Source organism: Corylus avellana, chromosome ca9, assembly GCF_901000735.1.
Source record: "Corylus avellana chromosome ca9, CavTom2PMs-1.0".
In the NCBI taxonomy this organism is placed as follows: Eukaryota; Viridiplantae; Streptophyta; class Magnoliopsida; order Fagales; family Betulaceae; genus Corylus; species Corylus avellana.
Genome location: NC_081549.1, coordinates 5,344,807 through 5,366,801, shown reverse-complemented (window position 1 = coordinate 5,366,801; position 21,995 = coordinate 5,344,807). Strand labels below are relative to the sequence as shown.

General features: G+C 35.3%; 3 protein-coding genes across 3 annotated transcripts; all 3 read right to left on the bottom strand.

Moving 5' to 3' along the window:
* Positions 1–523: 523 nt before the first annotated feature.
* On the bottom strand, positions 524–3,287 carry LOC132191975 (ras-related protein RABA4d). The gene is made up of 2 exons (XM_059607135.1): positions 2,823–3,287; positions 524–1,127 (listed from the first exon to the last, which is right to left on the bottom strand). Exons 1-2 carry the CDS (start codon positions 3,047–3,049, stop codon positions 683–685), a joined length of 672 nt encoding a protein of 223 aa, XP_059463118.1. The 5' UTR covers positions 3,050–3,287; the 3' UTR covers positions 524–682.
* Positions 3,288–7,424: 4,137 nt separating this feature from the next.
* On the bottom strand, positions 7,425–10,628 carry LOC132191842 (transcription factor bHLH130-like). The gene is made up of 6 exons (XM_059606956.1): positions 9,519–10,628; positions 8,480–8,817; positions 8,226–8,396; positions 8,008–8,073; positions 7,850–7,918; positions 7,425–7,763 (listed from the first exon to the last, which is right to left on the bottom strand). Exons 1-6 carry the CDS (start codon positions 9,970–9,972, stop codon positions 7,728–7,730), a joined length of 1,134 nt encoding a protein of 377 aa, XP_059462939.1. The 5' UTR covers positions 9,973–10,628; the 3' UTR covers positions 7,425–7,727.
* A 6,492-nt stretch (positions 10,629–17,120) lies between these two features.
* LOC132161763 (receptor protein kinase-like protein ZAR1) lies at positions 17,121–21,325 on the bottom strand. Its single transcript, XM_059571945.1, has 2 exons — positions 19,806–21,325; positions 17,121–18,056 (listed from the first exon to the last, which is right to left on the bottom strand). The coding sequence occupies exons 1-2, from the start codon at positions 21,127–21,129 to the stop codon at positions 17,416–17,418; spliced, it is 1,965 nt and encodes a 654-aa protein (XP_059427928.1). The 5' UTR covers positions 21,130–21,325; the 3' UTR covers positions 17,121–17,415.
* Between the last annotated feature and the right edge of the window lie 670 nt (positions 21,326–21,995).

The window sequence follows — 21,995 nt, the reverse complement described above, 5'->3', positions numbered from 1 at the left end:
ACCATATTTGCCAAAATTGACCCAATAATATTTCAAAATTACCCAAAATATCCCCTTTTTTTTTTCAATTTTTTTTTTTTTTTTTTTTTGTTTAAAAAAAAAATCTAATTACGAGTGGCCGGCAGCCACCCCATAAGAAGATAGTTCTTCCCTTTTCAAGAATTTCTCTTCGGTGGTAGGGATATATATAGAATGAATAAGAAAAGTTTATTGAATTAATTTGGTTTAAAGATTTGGTGTTTTTATTTTCACTGTATTCGATATTTTTAGTTGATGTATGACGTGTCATTCTTATTAATTAAAAGCGGTAAAAAAGGTTTTATACCACATCTTGATAGAAAAGTTTTTCTTTAGAGGAACACATTAGCCATTGTCCCTACGGGCCAGGAACCTTGGATTAAATTTCCGAAGAATGAAGCTTTTGTATTAACAAACTCTCAACAAAGGAAGCAGCTTCCCTTTCCATACAGAGGAAGAACATCTCAAAACCAACAAACATTTCAATAACATACATATGGACATCATCAGTTTAACTGATGCCCTCGCCCAACAACATGAATATATATATCCTCCTCCTACAAAATGTGTGTTTTTGTTGAAAAGAATGGAACCTAAACGAAAACATTTAGAACAATAAATAGACAAACAACTAAATAAATGACAAGAGGAGTTCAAAGCTAAATTAGGAGGAAAAGCAGCAGCTTTTCCTGCTGGGTTCCTGTTCTTGGCAAGGAACATTGATCTTGGTTCCCTTGAGAAGCCCCGAATTCCCCGTGGAATCTAGCTCTTCATTGGCAGCAAGTTTCTTCTTACTCAAAATCCGGTATATCTCTGTTAGAATAGTAAAAAATGCAGTTTCAACGTTGGTGGCCTCAAGAGCTGATGTCTCCATAAAGAATAGGTTCTCTCTTTGAGCAAACTCCTGGGCATCTTCAGTTGGCACAGCTCGAAGACTTCCCAAGTCACACTTGTTGCCTATTATCATAATAACGATATTCTTGTCAGCATGCCCCCTCAGTTCTTCCAACCATCTTGCCATGTGGTCAAATGATTGACGCTTAGTCATGTCAAATACTAACATTGCCCCAACTGCACCTCGGTAGTATGCACTTGTGACTGCTCTGTACCTAAAGAAAGAAAGAAAAAAAAGGATATAACTTGATGAAAAGACCATGAACTTTGAGTAAATAAAAGCTTCAGAATCCTATATTTTCTTATACAGAAACAATGCATGCAAGAGCTTGCAATGAAGTTGCCTATATATGTTATCTCTGGCTTTGATCATAATTAAAGCAAAACCCACAAACATAAGAGCAAAAAGATGTGGCCAAAGATTTCATTTAATGAAAAGCATGCACAACTAACAACAAGAAAGATACCAGCTATAGGGTTTATATAGTGATTTACTATCCACTACTTGATGCAAAACTTGAGCCTGACTACGCTTCTCCAAACAAGTTCATCCTTATAGTCAACAGAACCAAAAAAATAAAAGTGTTGCTCCAGCAAAGTTGCTTGCTTTCAATTTTGAAGTTAAACATAATCATTCATACGCCGGATAGTCTAGACATTTGAGAAAGAAAATGAATTAAATTTAGCATCTAAAAATTTTAGATTAGAATGAAATTTTAAGCATTCCACATTGGATCACAAGAGATGAAAAAAACAGCTTCATCTGCATGCCTAGTCAGTTGCCCAATGGAATGAAAAACTAGCTTTCTATCATTTTATAAAAATCATGAAAGATGCTGAAAAAATAATATCCTTCGTGTATGTGTGTGTATATATAAATACACGTATGTATACATATGTACATATACACACATATATATTTTGTGTGTGTGTGTGTGTGTGAACATTTATCTTCACTGTAATATTCTTTATCAACGTATTGGATAAATTTACATTGTCCAATAACACCAAAAATCTATGCGTGTGTTAGGTTGGGTAGCTGATACAGAAAGAATTTCAGTTAGATCAGGCAGAGCATTCTTAATAAAAGTTCAAGGTTGATCCACGGAGCTTAATTAGTTGCTATGGTTGAAGGAGTGAAAAGGGGGAATCTAACATAAACAATTGATATGAGGTTTAAGGAATTCTGGGATTATTAAGTTCTAACGGGATATCTCCTCTCTTTGTGTCTCCACCACCAGTACCCATTGTTAAGGATAACATTCCAACAAGTGCTTCAGCAACTCACTCCAAGATGCCAACCAACCAGCCCATCTGCAACCAGAAGAAGATCCTCCAAATCACTCCAGCTTTCACGCTCTCTCTGCTTCTCAACCAGTAGCCCACACAAGACCACAACCTCAGCTGGTTCTGCTCCTGACAACAGCCACCTCTCATACACCTCAATGCCCGCTGCATGTCGCCTGATCTCCAGTATTTCAGCACGTCTGTTGCTCATGTCTTCTGCTGACTTACAACATCTCAATTCAGCACACAATTGCTCCTTATTTTCCTCTTCCTTTTCTGCTATGTATTTTTACATACACTTTGTGTACTTTCTTTCTCTTGTAGACACACTAGCCCTTTGGCTATATATATACGACTCTTCTCTGTTCTTGGTTAAGAAACCAAAACAGAGACTAATCCAAACCTCTCATACCTCAATGCCAACAGACTTATTTAATGAAGAAGATGCTGACGATCAATTAAACAATCCCATTATCCCCAAGCAAACAAAAAATTAAAATTAGATATTATTATATTTGTATTACTCGAAAAGGGTATTAATTTCTACGACTATTACCAATAAAAAATAAAAAATAAAAAGCCAATCATAGCCACATATAATCATTAAGGCCATGGCGGCGTACCTCTCTTGGCCGGCAGTGTCCCATATCTGAGCCTTGACCGTCTTGTTGTCGATGACGAGCGTCTTCGTTTGGAACTCGACCCCAATTGTAGCCTTCGAATCCACGCTGAACTCGTTCCTGGCAAACCGAGCCAGCAACTGAGTCTTCCCCACCGCCGAATCTCCGATCAGCACCACCTTGAACACGTAGTCGATCTTCTGGTTGTAATCTCCGTACAAGTTCGACATTCTCAATTGCCTCTCGAACGTCCCACAGATTCGGACATATAATCTCCGTACACTGTGATGCGAATCTTTTTGGGATCAATCATATGCATATACTCTCATTGTATAGGATCCGAAGCTTGGATTTCAACATGAATTTAGGAAATTAATGGGGATTGGCTGGGACGAGAGAATGGGGATTGAGAATTAGGGTTATGGCTTGAGAGGGAAATTAAGATCAGGAATTATTGGACATTGGCAGATTTTGTTTGAAGGTCTGTGTATAGAGAGAGTCAGGGAAGACCAACGGCCAACGCGGGAACCATTTAACGGTTTTTTCAGTAGGGGAAATTGTTTAGCTGTGTTGCGGATACACGGCATTACGGTATCCACAACAAAAGGATATTGGTAGATCTGATGAGGATCCATTATAAATTTAGCATTCTTGCTTGATTCTAAGCCTTTAATCATTGATCAAAATCTTTATTATCATAATTTTCAATTCTTTCTTTTCTCTTTCGAAAAATAGTACATAAAGCCCTAACTCTATAAATTAAACTAATAGATATATTAACTAATAATTTATAGGAATAAATGTAAAATTAGTTTATGCGGTTGGCCTAAATTATAAATCACTCTTTTGTAGTATAAAAAATAATTTATAGGTACATGTAGTAGGTCCCTGGAGTAGGCTAAAATAATAGTTTACTCTCTGAAAATAAACTTCTATTAAACAAATTAACAGAATCCATTACTTTGTCACGTTATACCCAATAAAAATGTGACACATGTTATTATTAATTTCTGACTTTAAAAAAAAGACAACTATAATTTTTCACATCATTTTAGGACACCAGCTAAGATTATGCATCAACCCACATTTCAAGTCATACTAATTCAATAAATTAACATAATATATTATATCCCCAAAATTGTACTCTGTGCATAACCCCCTCTCATTTTCATCTTCTTCGCCATAATTTGGAAGCATTTTGCCAAAATTTGACAGTCACTTCTTCTTACCATTGAAAAACAAATAAAAACAACATTCAAGTTAATAAATTGTGACAAAAATTTTCTTCAAATTAAGTTGGTAAAAAATTAGGTTACTCTTTTTATTAAACTGACATTTGTCTTTATAGCATGTAAATTAATTTCATTGAGTAAACTGTTATTTTGGCGTACCCTAAAGACTTATAAATTATTTTTTATACCACAGTGAGTGATTTGTAATTTAAGCCAACTACGTACAGGGACCTATAAATTATTTTTTATAGCACATTGAGTGATAAGTAATTTATGCCAACCACAAAAGAACCAATTTTACATCTATCCCTAATTTATAATGTGTTACATGCTTGCTTGCATTAAATCGCGTAACAAAATCATTTGAGGAATTTTGTTAGCACTTCGCTGGAATTGGTTTGAAAAATGCTTTTGTCTTTGTCACTACAAAATAAATTTAGAACTAACAGTAACAGTTAAATTTGAAGAGAACTATTTTTTATTTATTTATTTATTTTTTAATTTGGAGAAAAACTTCTAAAATAAACTACACATGTAACACATCAAAATTTTTACATCTTTATCTATTTAGTTAAATATTATTATTATTATTATTATTTTAATTCTTTCTTTGCTCTTAGTAGATGAGAACGATGATAAATGAATATATAAGTTTAGAAAACTAAATAAATTTCACTTTTTGGCATTTGATATCGAAGAGATTGTCTAACAAAAGTTATGTTTGAAAGGGATAAATGCAAAATTGGTCAACGTGATTTGCCTAAATTACAAATCACTTCCTGTGGTATAAAAGATAATTTATAGGTCTTTATAGTTGGCCTAAATTACAAATCACTCCTTGTGGTATAAAAAATAATTTATAGGTCCTTAAGGTAGGCCAAAATAACAGTTTACTCTCTGAAATCAATTTTCGTTAAGTAACTTAACAAAATCCATTACTTTGTTACGTCATACCTAACAAAAACGCGACACAAGTTATTATTAATTTTTTACTTTAAAAAATGACAAAAATGATTTTTCACATCATTTTAGGACGTCAGCTAAGATTACACATTAGCTCCCACTCCAAGTCATATTACTTCAGTAAATTAACATAATCTCTTCTATCCCAAAATTTTATTATGTGTGTAACCCTATTTCATTTTCACATTCCTCGCCACAATTTAAGAGTATTTCGTGAGAATTTGACTGCCACATCTTTTAACCATTGAAAAATAAATAAAAACAACATTCAAGTTAATAAATCGTGACAAAGTTTTCCTTCAAATTAAGTTGGAGAAAATTGAGTTACTCTTTTTATTAAACTGACATTTGTGTTTAGAGCATGAAAATTGATTTTAGGGAGTAAACTGTTATTTTGGCCTACCATGATGTGACGTCCCACATCGCCTGGATATGGAGATGAGGATGTGCATAAATGTATACTACACCTTTAATGACAACAACGCGTTTTAAAGCCGTGATGATTATGACTCCATCAGAACTCCAAAGTTAAGCGTGCTTCTGCGAGAATAGTACCAGGATGAGTGACCATTTGGGAAGTCTGGTTTGGGGGAGCCAAAAGCGGACAATATTGTGTGTCATTGAGGTGGGGTGTTATTTTTTATACCACAGGAAGTAATTCGTAATTTAGGCCAACTACAGGGACCTATAAATTATTTTTTATACCACATTGAGTAATTTGTAATTTAGGCACACTACATGGACCTATAAATTATTTTTTATATCACATGGAGTAATTTGTAATTTAGGCCAACCATAGGAACCAACTTTACATTTATCCCTATTAGAAATTGATTAAAGAGCTTGTTAAATAATTATTTTTAGAGGAAAATGCAGTTTATCCCCTGAAGTTTCAAGGGTGTTTTCAATTTTAACCCAAAAGTTCAAAAATTGGCAATCTACCCCCCTGAAGTTTCAAAAATTGGCAATTTAAACCTTCCGTTACTAATTTTCGTTAAATTGGACGAAATTTTTTTAAAAAAAAAAGCCTAAGGGTAATGATGTAATTTCATAGATTTTCGTCCATTTAAACGGAAAAATTAAAGGGAGGGTTTAAATTGCCAATTTTTGAAACTTCATTAGAGTAGATTGCCAATTTTTGAACTTTGGGGTTAAAATTAAAAAACTCCTGAAACTTCAGAGGGTAAACTGCATTTTTCCCTTATTTTTATGATTTTTTTTTTAAATAAAATAAAATAAAATAAGCTAAATTTGAGGAGCTGAATGCTTTACCCTTTGAATCTGATGACCTTTAACGTCAATTTTATTAGAGAATAAGTTCTTATTACAGGCCAAAATATTGATAGTTGGATGTCATTTTTAAGACGTCTTTTATATCTAAATATGGAAGGAAAAGTTGAGCTTTCAAAAGGGATGGAAGCTGCTCCCCCTTTAACGGTGGTCCCCGCCTAATTATGGTGACCGGCGTTACTTTGCCTAAAATGCATGCAAATAATGGAAAAGGATCATTGTTACTAGAGAATTACTATTTGTCTTTTTTTAATTTTTTTTTTTTGAAGAAACTGTCTTTTTTTTTATTATTATAGATTTATAACATCCACACTTTCACTCATATGGGTGCTATAAATTTAATGGCTTATTTTTTTTATTTTATTTTTTTTAAAAAAAAAAAATTATATGAGAAAAAGACTGGAGAATGATGTTTAGACTTTCTCTTATTATTAAGATGCTCTAAATAACACAAAAATACGAACAGTCTAAGAGAAAGGGATTGAAAAGTCCACCTGACCCAAGCAGCGTAAGATGCACGACACGTAGGCCCTGAAACCTCCTCTCTTAAACAACCCAAATTTCTAAATTATTGGGGTGCAGCCAAACAAAACAAAACCAAAAAAAAAAAAAAAAAAAAAAAAAAAGGTTTTCAACCCATTCCTTTCCCAGAACAGCAAGGAAACTGATGAGTATTCTTGCATGCATTCAATGGTACCACACAATAAAAGAAGAACGACAAAGGCATAAAGGTCAACTTAAGTAGTTCAAGCCATAAATGTTGCCTTCATGGGAGATAATTGACTTGCCTCAATAATTGGCTCCTCCATAAATGGCTTGAAAACTGAGAGACTTTCTGCATAAAATCAAACATGATTGCGTAATTCATTGATAGGAATTCTAGGCATCCTGGTGAATAGTGCCAACTCCCATGTTGAGACAGAAAAGAATTATAAAGCACATGAAAATAAATTATAGAAGACAAGGGTTTCTATTTATGGCCATAAATAAGGTCAGCTTTCAGTGATCAAAGATGTTTGAATTGAATTGGTAAATTACTCTCCTCTCCATGGCACCAAAATTGAAATAGAGAAAATTTGCTTACAAAGATACTATTAAGTATTAAGAAGAAGAAGCTATATCACACAAAACAAGGATTGCACTATTTGAACATGTCCTGTACAACTTTCTCTCTTTATTTCATATATCGTGTGATTGGAAGCCTTGTTAGCTTACAGGACCCAAAACTTGTGGTGAAAAACAGAAAACTCTACCACCTGCTTCTATGCCACATACACTAGAAAGAAAATATCTTAAGCCTCTTCCACTTATTGCTCAGCACATAAATGAAATGAGATCTGGTTTCTATCAACTTTCCATTACTCTTATTTTCTGTACATCAGCAAGTTTAAGCAATTTGATTTGAGACTTGGGTTCTGCATACTTAACACTTGCAGTTGGCTCGATTTTCCCTAAGAGTCTGCAAAAGTACATAAATTCGTGAATGAAAAATGAATACTATTTGGCAAGATGTAAGCAATTTAAGTTCAAAATTTGCTTTGATACCTTGGACTGTTCCTGAAGTTCTTTAATATATTCGACAGCCAGGTCCAACATGTCGGCTGTGTTTGTTTGCTGCCAATAAGAAACATAAATTATCTTGACTTTTCCAGGAACAGTAGATAACGATTTCAGGCTAAAGATACGTATGGGTAAAGACCTACCTTGTCCATGTTTGGGACAAGTTCTTGGAGTTTTCTCATTCGTTCGCTAATCCGGGTTCTTCTTACCTGAAAGTAGTGTTATCCTAATGATTAATCATGCTTACTGCGATTGAACTTATGCATTATTCACCATAAAACGACAACTATTTGTATCGTTTAAGCCAAATATCTATAACTAAAATGATCAAATTGATAAGGTGACAGAGTATAAGTCTTACTCTTTCTGCAATGCTTCGAGGATGAGTGGCACAACCGCGCTTTGCTCTAATTTTACAAGGAACAGAATCTTGAAATTGCAGGTACTTTTCCATGGTAAACATCTCTGATGAAGTCTTCGGCAAACTCAAGTGGTGGGATAATAAATGACCTTGAGTTCCAAGTCCTCCATTCTAATTATAGTCAAGAATTTAGAATAAATCAAACAAACAACAAGATATGGAGAACACCAAACCTAAGAGACAAAATTTGATACCTGAGTATTAGAAAATAGTTTCCCATCATCATCTTGTTCTCTTTTCATGCCAGTGAAATTCTCTGCAAAATGCGATGAATCGTTCCAAGAACCATATGGGAACCCAGGGCCATAAAATCGAACATCACCATTGCCATTTCCAAGCTTTCCATCACCAGGACTATTTGCCCCAACACTTTCAGTCCCTATATCAGAGATCTGCGACAACACACCTAGGGAAGAAGGAAGTCTTGGTGAGAAACTACTTTGACTCTTCAATCTGTTCGTAGATGGACTAATATCTCCATTAGTACCATTCACCCCACCGTAGTTTCCAACACCTTTCATGGTGGCATAGCCTGCAATTTACTGAGAAATATTTTAATAAATCATTCTAGTGTATGATCATATTAAAATATCTCGTTGTCAGAGCTCAATTGTTTGAAAGGATTCTTCCCCAACAATATGAGCACCTCAGATAAGCCTATATTAAAGGATCTACAATAAAATTCCAAATCGTCTGATTAAACTCAATTCCTCAGCTTTGAAATATCCGTTCTATGTTAGGCTTTACATGGAAACCCAGGAAATTTTTTCTTTTCCTACATTTCCTCCACATCTCAGAGGGTTACAAGAAAATAGTATTCACTAGGTTTCATCTAATTCATGGGTAATGAAAGTTTCCATAATGATTATATATGGCCATGAGGTAAAAATTGTTCAGACCACTCCTATATTGCACTCCCCCATAATGATATTTTCTGCACCCCACATTTTAGTTAGCCCTCAACTTGCCAAGAAATCTTCAGTATTGCAACCGAACTACTAACCATGAAAGAATTATTTCAAAAATGGGTTTTCTCCTTTTTGTTTGTTTCCTTTGGCCTAACTCAATTGACACATGAGCTTTCTAAATCAGTTTCTAACATAAATAAGTAAATTTTCTAGTTTCTGAGCCAAAGGAATTGTGCAAACCACAAAGCAATAATAAAAAATAAAAAAAAAATAAATAAAACTCAAAGCAATCCTATAAGATGAGCAATAAGAACAAGAACAATACCATTCGGGATAGAGATATGGGAGAAAAGCCCCGCAGGCGAGCTACTTTGCCTGAGAATATTGGAATTATCTGCTTTCGCTTGAACGTGGTGATCCGTTGCCATTGAACCCACCAACCCATATGAGCCATCCATAGGAGAAGAATTAGTAGCAGCCGGGCCATATCTCGGATAATGGGGCGGCAAACCCCCAGAATAGCCCTGCTGAGAGCTCACACGGTTCACAGCCGCCTCGGTCGGCGAAGCTGTATCAGCACTGCCAGCGTAATTTAGGAATCTGGAAAGTATCTCTGATTCAGAGCCCTCTGTGAAATTGCCCTTATTGGCACCGGAAGCAACAACACCTCCTTCGATGAAATTGGAGAGAAGCGAGCTCGGGGCAGAGCGAAAACGTAACAACCCAGAATTGGGTTGCTGATTTTGGTGTTCATAATCATGCTGGGACTTTGAATCCATGGAACACTCCTCTGTTTTCCTCTGTTTTTGCTCTGTTACTTTTCCAAAGCTCCTGGAGAGTGGACTACAATTCAAGGCTCATGGCACTGTTTGATGCTAGGGAACTAATATACAAATCGCTCACTGCTTTACACAGAAAATTCTGTGGAATTTTTCTTTCACTTTCTTGGGAAAATTTCAGCTTGAATTCTAAGCAGACTTGGATAAGATCTTGAGAAGGAAGCAACCAAGGGAAAAAGCTTAACCAAAGCATAAGCTACTGGGACTGGGAAACAAAAACCATAATAAACCCTAGCTAGAAGATAATGATAGCCCGTAAATAAACGGAACTTTGAGGTCTGTGTTTTACCGAGAGAATAGAGATCCAAGTGAAAAGACAGAGAGAGAAAGAGAGCGTATTTGCGAAAGCAGGGGAAAAAGAGAGATAGAGAGAGGATGAAGTGCAGCCTTAGATTTGCTTTTCAAAGCACCGAAAGCAAGGAAGATCTTCAGCTAGAGAGAGAGAAAGAGAGTGTGGAGGTGTTGTTGGTGGAGTTTATGACAGAGAGACAGAGACAGAGCAAGAAAGGATGCAATATTTATCTTCTTCTTCGTGTGCAAGTGCAGCCAAACGTGAACTACAGAAAGCCATCGCTCATAACTCCTAAAAATTACCGAACAACCATTCCCGTGAGATTCCCTTTTTCTTTTCTATTTTATTTTTTATTTTTATCATCATTTGAGTGACTCAGTCCATCTACAACGATGGTGTCCCCCTCTATCTTACAAAAAATTCTCTGCGTTTTCTTTTCATATAATAAGTCCATTAAATATGAAGACAAATGAGGTTGGGATTTTTAGGTGTTCAGAATATACACGTGAATATTTAAATTATATTATAAAAATGAATGATTAATATAATTCAATTGATTTCTTTTTTGTTTTCTAATCAACACAGTTGAATTCAAATTTATTACTTCAAGTTTTTAGGTCGAGTGTATTCTTTTCTAAAGAACATATGTTCACTATTTCAATGAAATATTATACCATAACTATGATTCTCCTTTCGTTATTAGAACTCTGTTTGTTTTGACGTAAAATATTTTGTTATTGAAAAACATTTTTAACTTGAAAACACTCCTTTTTTATGTGTTTGGTTTGTACAAAAAATCAACGATGACTGCTGGCGACCTCCGGCAACGGTAGAAAATGAAAACTGCGAAAGAGAGTGTGTGTGTGTGAGAATGAAGAGTTCAAACTCATAAAATGGTTTACCCAAAAAAAAAATGAAACTATTTTATGAAAGCTTAAAGAAGATCTTTCCCGTCAACCAAAAATATTTATAGTTTGACAAAGATTTTAGGTTGTACTAAACACTGAAAAATAATAAAATCTTTTCCGGAAAAAATTTTAAATCAAAACAAACATATACTAAGAACATATCCTTTGCATTCATGAACCAAGGGCTAAAAACTTTACTTTCAATGAATATAATTGACAATTTCATATAATTTTATTTATATCATTCTCTACATATCACATAATACAACACAAATCCTATTTATTAAAAATGGCTGTTTTGTTATTTATAATATGATTTACAATAATACTCATCGACTTTACAGTATTATTATATGTTTCTTTGTTTTGATACTTATCTTTTTGAAAAAGCTAATTATAATATACTAAAAATGATCATGTATTGTACACTACTTATTATGTGTATGCATAAAAGACTAATATAATAAAAATAAGTTTCAATCAGTCTTGCTTTTCACCCCAATTCTGATTGGTAGGGTTCTAAACTCCTCAGCTTTACAAGCATTTATGATACCATTTTGTTTATTTTGCCTGAGATAGTAATACACAGAATATCATAGAGTTTGATGCTGGTTTCAAATTAATAGTTAAACTTTTTTTTTTTTTTTGTTTTTTCTTGAAATTAATACTTAAAAGTTTTAAGTGTATCAATAATTATCCTATATTTTCAAAAGGATAGCTCAATTAGTTGGAGACCATGCATCATAAAGTGAATGTTACTAATTCGAATCCACCTCCCCTCTTTTCCTCCTTTGTGCGAACATGTAAAAAAAAAAAGGTTTGATCGTGTAGTAGTTTCAGAACTATTGAATTATAAACATGGGCGGAAACAACCTTACCCATGGGAATTATAAAAATTATCATGGTTTTAATTGATAAAAGCCACATTAAGAATTAAAATTGCAATGAATTTGAAATTATAAAGTCAATATTGATAGAATTGAAACTTTAAGATTAATGTAAACCTAATACAAAACCCTAAATTTTATTAGCTAATTCCACCATTTTTTTTTTCTTTATGATTTGACTTCTTATAAAATCACTCTTTAGGGTTGATGCAAAACTGAACAAATAAATATTTAAGGTTTAACCGTTATCAAATTACTCTCTCTGTCCAACGTTTATTAAGTTCTTTGACGGAATGTCAAGTCGTACTTAATAGTTTTATTGAATCGACTTCACAATGTTAAACACATACCACGGTAGATCGACACATCAATGAAATATCATTAAAAAAGCTATGTCATTAAAAAATTACCCAGTCAACAAATCACTAAATCTAATGTAAAGAAAAGTGAATGAGTGGCCAATCTTTTGCTGCGAAACAACAAATGGCCTTGTGGCTTGCGGCCACCTCATCCCTCGCTCACTTTTTATGTTAAACGCGAGATTTAGGAATTTGTCAATGTGACATTGTTTTCTAATGGCATGGCATTTTATGACTTGGCTTTCATATAATTGGCGTGATGATTCACCGTATTATGTGTTTGACGTAGTGAAGCTAATTATACAATGTATACACGTCACAAAAAGTTATTAGAAAGTAGTTGACATACAGGCATTCTGTAAAACGAGTTAACATAACTGGACCAAGGGAATTAATTATCTGATAATGATAATAGATAACTTTAAGGATCAATTTTACATTAATCCTATAGAATTCTTTTATAAAAGATCAAATCCATATAGTGATGTAGGTTTTTTTTTTTTTTTTTTTTTTTTCTTCCTTTTATTGACAAGAGAAGATTCCTTATTAATTATAGAATACTTTGATAAATGGACAGAACCTTTTTTTTACAGCCTCCTGTTATTATAGCAAACTGTGAAAGACAATGTTAACAGACAGCGTTATGCCTAGGGAATAGTGCCATAATTGATAAGCATATAGGCATAATGTTAATAACAGCCTAAAATTATAGGGATTGGGCCGTGATATGCTTTCACGTCACCGTTACTCGCGCGAGCACCAGATTCACGCCGTATCTGATTCTCCTCCGTCGTTTTCACTTTCACTTTCTCATGAGATCACAAGCGCCGTCTTTCAAGTAGCCCAATTATACTATTGCCCATATCTTTCTTCATATTAACTAAGTTGCCATTTCATATTTTGTTCAAAATTGCTTGGCCTTCAAACCTTGGAATATCCACACCATTAACCAGAATGATCTACGACATTATTGGAATGGCCAGTGAGTAAGAAAATTTAAAAATAAATAAATAAAGATAAAAAGAAAAAGGAGGTGAATCATTTTATTCCCACATGAGATAAGAATAAATTTTATTCTTCTAAAGAAAACAATGGTGAATTTATATTATTCTTTGAAAGGAAGTTTGGTAAATTAAAGGTTGATTTTGTGTTCTTGATAACACCAAAAATGATAAGACTCCAATTATGAACCATACACTCTTACATAGTGCTTGCCATTTAGCTTCAAATCCACTTCTACCCACCATTTTGATTCTATTTCACATACCCATATCAAATGCTTATTTCAGTTTGACAATAGCAAGTGGGTTGCTTCCCGAATCCTTCATAATTTTTGACATGCATTTACATGTCATTGTAGCCGAAAGTTGTAAGCATTTAACACCTTCTAATCACATGTTAACCCGTGTCAAAAAATTATATGTTTTGCATTTTTTTCTCTCTCCTAATCTTGTATTGATTAAGGGAATAAACACATGATCCCTCCCTTCTTGATAACATGTCAACATCCTTATAACGTGGATGTAATAGAAATCACTAATAGGCAAGGGAATTGTTATTTTCAAAACTTAATTGTGATGCTTCAATGTTTCCAATGAAACTTATCTACTAAATCTCATTGTCAAAACAATGTTATAGCTTTTTATATGAGGCATGTAACACAATTATTTATATGTGTCACATACAAATTTAATGATGGATTCATCAATTCACTATATAGAGATAGTTGAAAGAATGAATTTTATTATTTCTCTTTTTATATGGCTTCGTGATTTGTATGTATGGTTTTATATTTATCCTCTTGATATGAGTTCATAGCTTACACTTATCCACTTCATCCTTTTGTTCTCAAAACATTGTTAGGATTTCTTATATGACTCCATAATTTGTATGCACTTATTCTTTTTATATGAGTTTGTGGTGTACACTTGCCCAGTTTATCTGGAACACTCTAATTTCATATAAATAATTCATATAAAGTAGATAGATTAAAAAAAAAAATGATGGTTACTAAGTTTTACATTGGCTCCTTATTATGTGAGACTTATAAATTAGAATTATCAATCGCTTTTAGATTGATAGATATGACTAGCGCTCTTCTTAAATCATTACATGTGATATTTCAGAGCGTCAATTGTACACCTCAATTATAAAGCGGGTTGATTATAAAAGATAATCGTTATATTATTCTTTTTTTTTTATTATTCTTTTAATTATTGAACAAGAGATATGTTATCCAAATCTGGTTAGGACTTCTCATTGTCAAAAATACAATATATTCCACCCAAATCTTTTTTTTTTTTTTTTTTTTAATATATGAGTTTGTGGTTTACAATTATCCACTTCATCTATTTGTTTTTCTTCTTTTTTAAATAATTAAAACGAGATATATTATCCCGTGACTATATATGGAATATTACTTAGTATATTAATATAATATCATCCCTTTCTTGTTTTGGCCTAGCCCCACCTAATTACGGCCTCGGCAAGCGTATTAGACTACATAGATTCGAATCTAGTGGTCCTTAAAGGTGAGAGAGCCTGGAGTCAAACACAATTACACAGCATCCCTTTGATTCCAAAATTGATATAATCAAGATCAAATTAATCCCATTTAAAATTAATTTAATTAACGTAATCAAGGATCTTTGTAAAAGTCAAATTAATGAAGGTTGAATTCTATTGGATTTAATCCACTAGAATTACGCCATGTGGTCCCCTCATTTCCCACGTGCCGCATGTGACAACGGTAGAAAGTAAACCAAAAACTAAAAGTCTCAATGAAAATTGATAGTGAGAGTGAGAGATACTAACAAGACAATGCTTTCTCTCCTCCGAAAAAAGTAGGCGCTGGGTTTCTGTGGAGGGAAACAGAGACACGTGAGCTCGCATTTGCTTCAATGGCTTTGCCATTTTTTTTTTAATTATTATATAAATTGACGTTACAATTCATAATTACTAAAATAATTAAAAACAAATATTTTTTATTGGGACCAAAAATATGAACGATGGGTCAAGCTTAATTTTAGGAGAAAATGCAGTTTACTCCTCTGAAGTTTCAGAGGTTTTTTAATTTTAACCACAAAGTTCAAAAATTGGCAATCTATCTCCTGAAGTTTCAAAAATTGGCAATTTAAACTTTCCATTTAATTTTTCCGTTAAATTGGACAAATTTTTTTTTAAAAAAAAAGGCCTAAGGGTAATGATGTAATTTTATAGATTTCCGTCCATTTTGACTGAAAAATTAAACGGTGGGTTTAAATTGTCAATTTTTGAAATTTTAGAGGGTAGATTACCAATTTTTAAATTTTGAGATTAAAATTGAAAAACCTGTAAAATATAGGAGGGATAAACTGCATTTTCTCCTTAATTTTAATAAACGACGAATTTAGGAGAGTCATCCTCCCTTTAACTCTTTGGTTCTGTTCCTGATCTTCTGAATTCTTTTCGTACAATTTTAATTTTCTATTTTGGGGTTTCAAAGAGATTACTAGATTAGGTGTAGAATGTAGATGCTATTCTACTACATGGAGGATCGATTCTTTACATATTCTAATTGGCTCTTTGCAAACTAGCTGACCTTTTCTTCTAATTTCTGATGGTTTTTTTGAGCTTCCAGAAATTGACTTTCTTTTTAAATTATTGTGACATAATTCAGTTGGACCCACCCTGTGTTTTCTCCTGGTCAGAACCTCAGCTGATCCATAGAGATTTTGTTTTGGGTATATGAAGGAACTTGGGCCTACTGGCTGGCTGAATGGCCCAAACATTTTTGCTTTTTGGGTCTGATTCACCATAAACATAGGATTACTTGTAATGTTCCTTTTAGAATTTTGATTTATGCATTAAATCTTCTAATTTGTCATTAATTTTCACATATTTATGATGTGATAAAAATAGATTAAAAAAATGAAAAAGAAAATGGAGAAAAAAGGAAATGAACTACAAGCCATCTCTCGGCCCTTCTCCTCAGAAAACAGTTATGAGAGGAGGGAGATCTCCCTCCTCCTCTCCCCTTCTCATTCTACTCCCCGCTCCAACCCTCTCCCTCCCCACCTTTTTTTTTTCTTCTTTCTTTATGTTTGTAGGTGTTCTTCGACCAGATCAGCAACTTCGGCCTTTCCGATATACATTCATCCACCTTCCATCGTATTCTGCCGTTCATCTCCTCCGGCCGTTGCTGCTTACTAGTTATATATTTATGTTTTTGTTTTGAATAAGATGTTTTTTTTTTCTTCTAAATCTGCCCTCATGAGTGATGAGGAATAATTAGGTGTAATGAATTATTTCTCACAGGTATGAGAGATTATCTCTCACGGCCGATTCAAATAAATTTTTTTAGGAAATCTGACTACCCATGTCTTAGATTTAGTCTGCTCGAAACATATCTGCTCTTTAGCTATATTTGTACATAAGTAAGCGAAAAATTTAAGTCATAGATAACACCTGATTGCAAAAATTTTTGTTTGTATCTATGACTTTGTAACATCATAACATGTGGCTATAATTTTTGCAGAACTTTATACTTTATGATTTCCGTTAAAAAAATATATATATAATAGGAAATGAAAATGGTAACGTTTAACTTGTTTAAGATTTTGTACGCTCTATCCTTTCAGTTTCTTGGCTAAACAACAAGCACTAAGGAAATTCAATCATATGAGATAAAAGGGTTGATTTTTCTTAAACATCAATTATACACTGATTGGGATAATCCCATGATCAAGCAGCCTAATATCAGGAAATCTCCATCCATAATACTCATTCAGCACAAGGAATCTTAGACATACTTGAAGAGAATGGCTTGGCTTACAATAAAGTATCCAAGAAAACATACATACAGAAGAAGCACCTCCAACCAAGGATTTCAAACAAACCAAAACGGCTTCAGCATCAAAATTCAAAACCAAGAACAGGAACTCGGTTCTTTTCTTTTCTCATTGTGATTTGATGCGATCAAGACTCTCAGACACTGTTGCCATCCTAGGCCGCACCTCTTGATCAAGTTCAGTACAACTGAGTGCAACATGAAACGCTGCAACAACTTGCTTCTTTGCATAAACCTCAGGCAGAAGTGCCGGGTCTATAATCTCCGACAGCGGCTGCTCCTCCCGAAACACTTTCCTTACAAAACTCTCTAGTGTCTTCCCATCATTTTCTGGTCCTGCGTCTGGCAGCCGGCCGGTCAACATCTCCAAGAGCACGATACCGAAAGAGTAAACATCGCATTTCTGAGAGAACTTGCTGCTGGAAACTCGAACCTCGGGTGCCATGTAAACGGTAGAGGGAGCTGAAATGCTTGAATCCGTTGTAGAGGCAAAGATGGTTTGGTTCGAGTTCAGCTTTTTGGATGCTGAATTGGTAAGTCTAGAGGTGCTCGAAACAAGACGGTTGAGTCCAAAACCAGAAATGTAAGGCTGGAGGTCATCATCGAGAAGAATTTTCGTTGATTTTACGTTGCCGTGAACATATTTTTTGGGGCTGAACTCGTGTATGTACATTAAACCCCTTGCAGTTCCTTGAGCAATTTTTAACCTTGCTGCCCATGGCAGTGGCGGCAGAGAATTGGAAACACCCCCTGCAGCAATTTAACAACATGGTCAATATGATGCTCACAAAAAATTGGAGTTTAAGAGCTCTTAACAAAGACACGATAATTGCTCGTTAGAGTATATGATAAGGATAGAAATCTTTTGTGATAAATGAGAATTTGTTTATCCTAAGTGAAGATATTTGATTAGAATTAGATTACATTAACATTGCTCGTCATATTTGCAATATAAGATGCAAATTTCAGCTACCAATAACATCTAACATGTTATTATATCAGACAAAATGCTTCATTAATCGGAGACCAAACAGGATAGCTTACAGCAGTCCTGTGAAATACACAGCTTAAAACACAAGAAGACAACTGTTGCCCATGGTCAATATTGTTGCATGCAAAAACATGAGAATGATGAAAATAAATTTAGGTCTTGTATGCATTGGCGAAAGAAGTGAAGTGGCAGATCAATAGGACCACACCAATCGGTACAAGTTCTGAAATAAACATGAATATACGACGACAGGAGATTTAATGAAGTGTCAGAGAACATTAGGAAGAATACAAAAGAAATGTCAAATTGGTGTACCAGAAACATGTTATTACTGACCCAAAGGAGACAAAACAATCTGAAAGACCCAGAAACATCTGCAATGTTTTTCATTACCTCAAAAGGAGAAGAGACGAGGAGAAAGGAAAATACCGACTAGAAGGTTAAAAATGAAAAAAAAAAAGAAAAAAAAAAGCAAACCACTGCTCTTGACCCCTTGCTTATAATCAATTGCTCTGAAAAGAAATTAACTTTTAATTCAGACACCTGAAGTATAATTATGTGGTTCTAATGCAACTCCGCCTGAATTGAGATGGAATCATGTTAAAAATGAATGCACCTTCACAGATGATGGTAACAAGTCACTATGATGCCATTGAACAAAAATATTATAGGTTTTGTACTCATGCAAGAAAATAAACCCTATTTCAAATGGGGAAAAAAATCAACTGAAAATGGTATTCAGTACGTGGAATAATTCTGTTCAATTGCATCTAATTAAGCCTATGTAATTTGAGACCCATTAACTCAATGTTTTAGATAGTTTAGAGTCGAGCAAAATTGACATTGTTGATTGACTCAAGAGTTGTTTCATGAATGAACATTTCTTTAACATGATCAAGCAGGTCATGGTTACCACTGCAATATCAAATTATTGACTGCAGCTTTTGTATAGAACATACACAGCTGATCATCTCTATTATGCAAGTTATCTTAGTATCTATTTGCTAGCTTTCCATTCAATGGAGCCTATATGTATGAGAGGTTACCAAAAGTATATTGCTATGAGTTATGCTATTTAGTAAAGTTTTAATATTACTATACAACTAAATAATGCGGCAGTAAAATCAACCATTAAATCAGCAACCGTAAAAACAAAAAGGACTGCAAATTTTTAGACGTGGCATCCTAGTTGCGTGACATAAGTGTAGCCTAAAAGATCAAAACATAAGCTACATGCCGTCAAGACCAAGCAAATTCAATACAGTATCAATACATAGCCAAACTCTTAGGATCTGATTCCAAAGCAGCTTTTTAAGTTCAAATCAAATCACATGCTATTAAAAAAAGACGTATGTATTTGTTTTTTTATAAAAAAAGGTAGGTTAAATCACGTGCATTCTTTCTGCAGAATTCTATTTGACCTGCTTGAAAAAAACAGTCCCATTTTTGGAGGCGCCGAAAGAGTGAAAAAAGCTGTCAACGCAGCAATGATGAAAGAGGACAGTTACCATGCAGTGCAGTGTACAAGCTCCCATTGCGAATGTAATCCGTGACCAGCAGTTTCTCATCATTGGCGTAGTAATAAGCTCTCAACCGCACGATGTTGGGGTGGTGGACCCTCCCGATGGCCCCCACCTCGGACTCGAAATCCTTGAACCGCCACGTGGTATCATCTTCACTCAACCGCCTGACCGCAACAACCGTAGATGCCGCCGCACCGGATCCCCTCCCGGCCACCACCTTGTACAGTATCCCACTCCTGCTCTTCCCCACCACGTACGCCGATGCCCTCAACAAATCCTCTAGTTCCAGATTAAATCCCTCGTCCACCGCCACGAATTTACCCTTTTGCCCTTCCTCTTCCACCTCACTCTCCACTTTCTCTTTCCCCGTTTTGCCCTCGCCACCCTTCCTCCTCCTCAACTGTCTCCGAAACAGCCATACTGAGACCGAAACGGCCGCCACCACCACCGAAATGCCCGAGATGACCCGTACGGCGACCGACCCACCTTTCTCTCTCCCTCTCTCCACACCGCCATTTGGTAACCGAGGGTCATGGTTATGGTCTCCGGGGTTCTGAGGCTCCTCGGCGCTTCTGAAAACGTTCGGGTTTTGGGCTTCCGGGCATGGAGTCTGCAGCGGAAACCCACAGAGGCTAGGGTTCTCAGAGAAAGCCGTGGGGCCCTGGTTTAACAGCGACCCCACCTGAGGAATCTTCCCGGTGAGATTGTTGTGCTGGAGATCCAGGCTCAGCATCACTGGGAGCCGTCCATACTCCGCCGGAACTCCGCCGGAGAATCCATTGTACGACAAGTTAAGGGTTCCGGAGAGGTTCCCGAGCTGGCAGAGACTTTCGGGGAGAGACCCATTGAGTAAGTTGGAGGACAAGTCGAGGTGTCTGAGGGTTGTGAGGGCAGCGATTTGGGGCGGGATGGGGCCGGAGAGAGAGTTGTGAGAGAGATCGAGAGAGATGAGTCCGGTGGCGTTGAAGAGACGGGAAGGGATGGGCTTGGAGAAGTTGTTGTGGGCGAGAGAGAGTCGCTTGAGGGAGTCGAGGAGGCCGAGCTCGGAGGGGATGTAGCCGGAGAGGCCCTTGTTGGGTAGAGCGAGACCCGTGACGCGGTTGTGAGCACAAGCAATGCCGGGCCAGTGGCAGGGGGTCGGGTCGGACTCAGACCAGGACTCGAGTACGCGGGTCGGGTCGAAGTCTATGGCGGCTTTGAGAGCGAGGAGGGTGAGGCCGTCAGGGGTGAGAGAGGAAGAGAGCGGAGCACTAGAGAGGAACAGGAATGTTAGAAATGAGACTAAATGGAAATGGAGGTGAAGAAGCATTTTCTTTATTCTCTTCTTTCTTTGTGTTTGGAAGGGAATCGATAAGTGCCACTCTCTAATGGTTCATGTCGTTTGTCTGCGTTTCGCAACGAGGAGTTGCACAGAGAGAGAGAGAGAGAGAGAGTGAGTGAGCTTTGTCTCAGAGAAGAAGAAGAAGAAGAAGAAGGGTTTTCTGAGTTTGAAGTTTGAACTTCGGTGAGAAGCTGATCTCGAGGTGGTAACTGGTTAGCCACGTGGGTATACTGTTGTTTGAATTTTTCTGACCGGCGATTTAAAAAAAGACACCTGTCTTTTTTGGAAATTATATAAAATTATTTCAAACTAAAACACAAGGCAATAATAAACTAATTAAACAAAGTCCTCCAATCAAATTTGAAATTGAGAGTGAAAGTCCAGCCGATATAAATATAATCCGAAGATTATTATTAATTTTTAGTTTATTATTTCATATTATCCATTGTTGGTTGGTTAATAGTTAATACTAATAAAAACGTTTCAGGCACTTTATTCTTCTTTTTGGGATTGCAATAATACCCAAACCACCCTTTTTTGTATAAGAATTTTAGCCGTTTATTTTAAATGATTATCAATTCGAATACAGTATCCCCAAAAATTGATCATAAATTTTTTTATTTGAATACGTGTAAAGTCATGATTTTCCCAGGGAAAGGGGGGCTGTGAAAGATTGGGGACTTATCACAAAGGGTTGGACAGACTTTTTCCTTAGACTTATAAAGAAAAAAGATTTTTCTTCTTTCATTATGTGGTTGGAACAATGAGAAGCATATATATATATATATATAAAATAAAGTTTTTGTTTTACTAATTTTAATCTATTAAAAAATGAAAAAAAGAAAAAGAAAAAG

What these genes read in the sequence shown, in the direction of transcription:
- LOC132191975 (XM_059607135.1), bottom strand. Translation starts at nt 3,049, where the DNA reads ATGTCGAACTTGTACGGAGATTACAACCAGAAGATCGACTACGTGTTC. An exon ending in GACACTGCCGGCCAAGAGAG is followed by an intron (nt 1,128 to 2,822) that starts GTACGCCGCCAT and finishes TTCTTTCTTTAG; the next exon opens with GTACAGAGCAGTCACAAGTG.
- LOC132191842 (XM_059606956.1), bottom strand. Translation starts at nt 9,972, where the DNA reads ATGGATTCAAAGTCCCAGCATGATTATGAACACCAAAATCAGCAACCC. An exon ending in CTCGAAGCATTGCAGAAAGA is followed by an intron (nt 8,074 to 8,225) that starts GTAAGACTTATA and finishes CACTACTTTCAG; the next exon opens with GTAAGAAGAACCCGGATTAG. An exon ending in TTGTCCCAAACATGGACAAG is followed by an intron (nt 7,919 to 8,007) that starts GTAGGTCTTTAC and finishes TCTTATTGGCAG; the next exon opens with CAAACAAACACAGCCGACAT.
- LOC132161763 (XM_059571945.1), bottom strand. Translation starts at nt 21,129, where the DNA reads ATGCTTCTTCACCTCCATTTCCATTTAGTCTCATTTCTAACATTCCTG. An exon ending in CTTGTACACTGCACTGCATG is followed by an intron (nt 18,057 to 19,805) that starts GTAACTGTCCTC and finishes AAATTGCTGCAG; the next exon opens with GGGGTGTTTCCAATTCTCTG.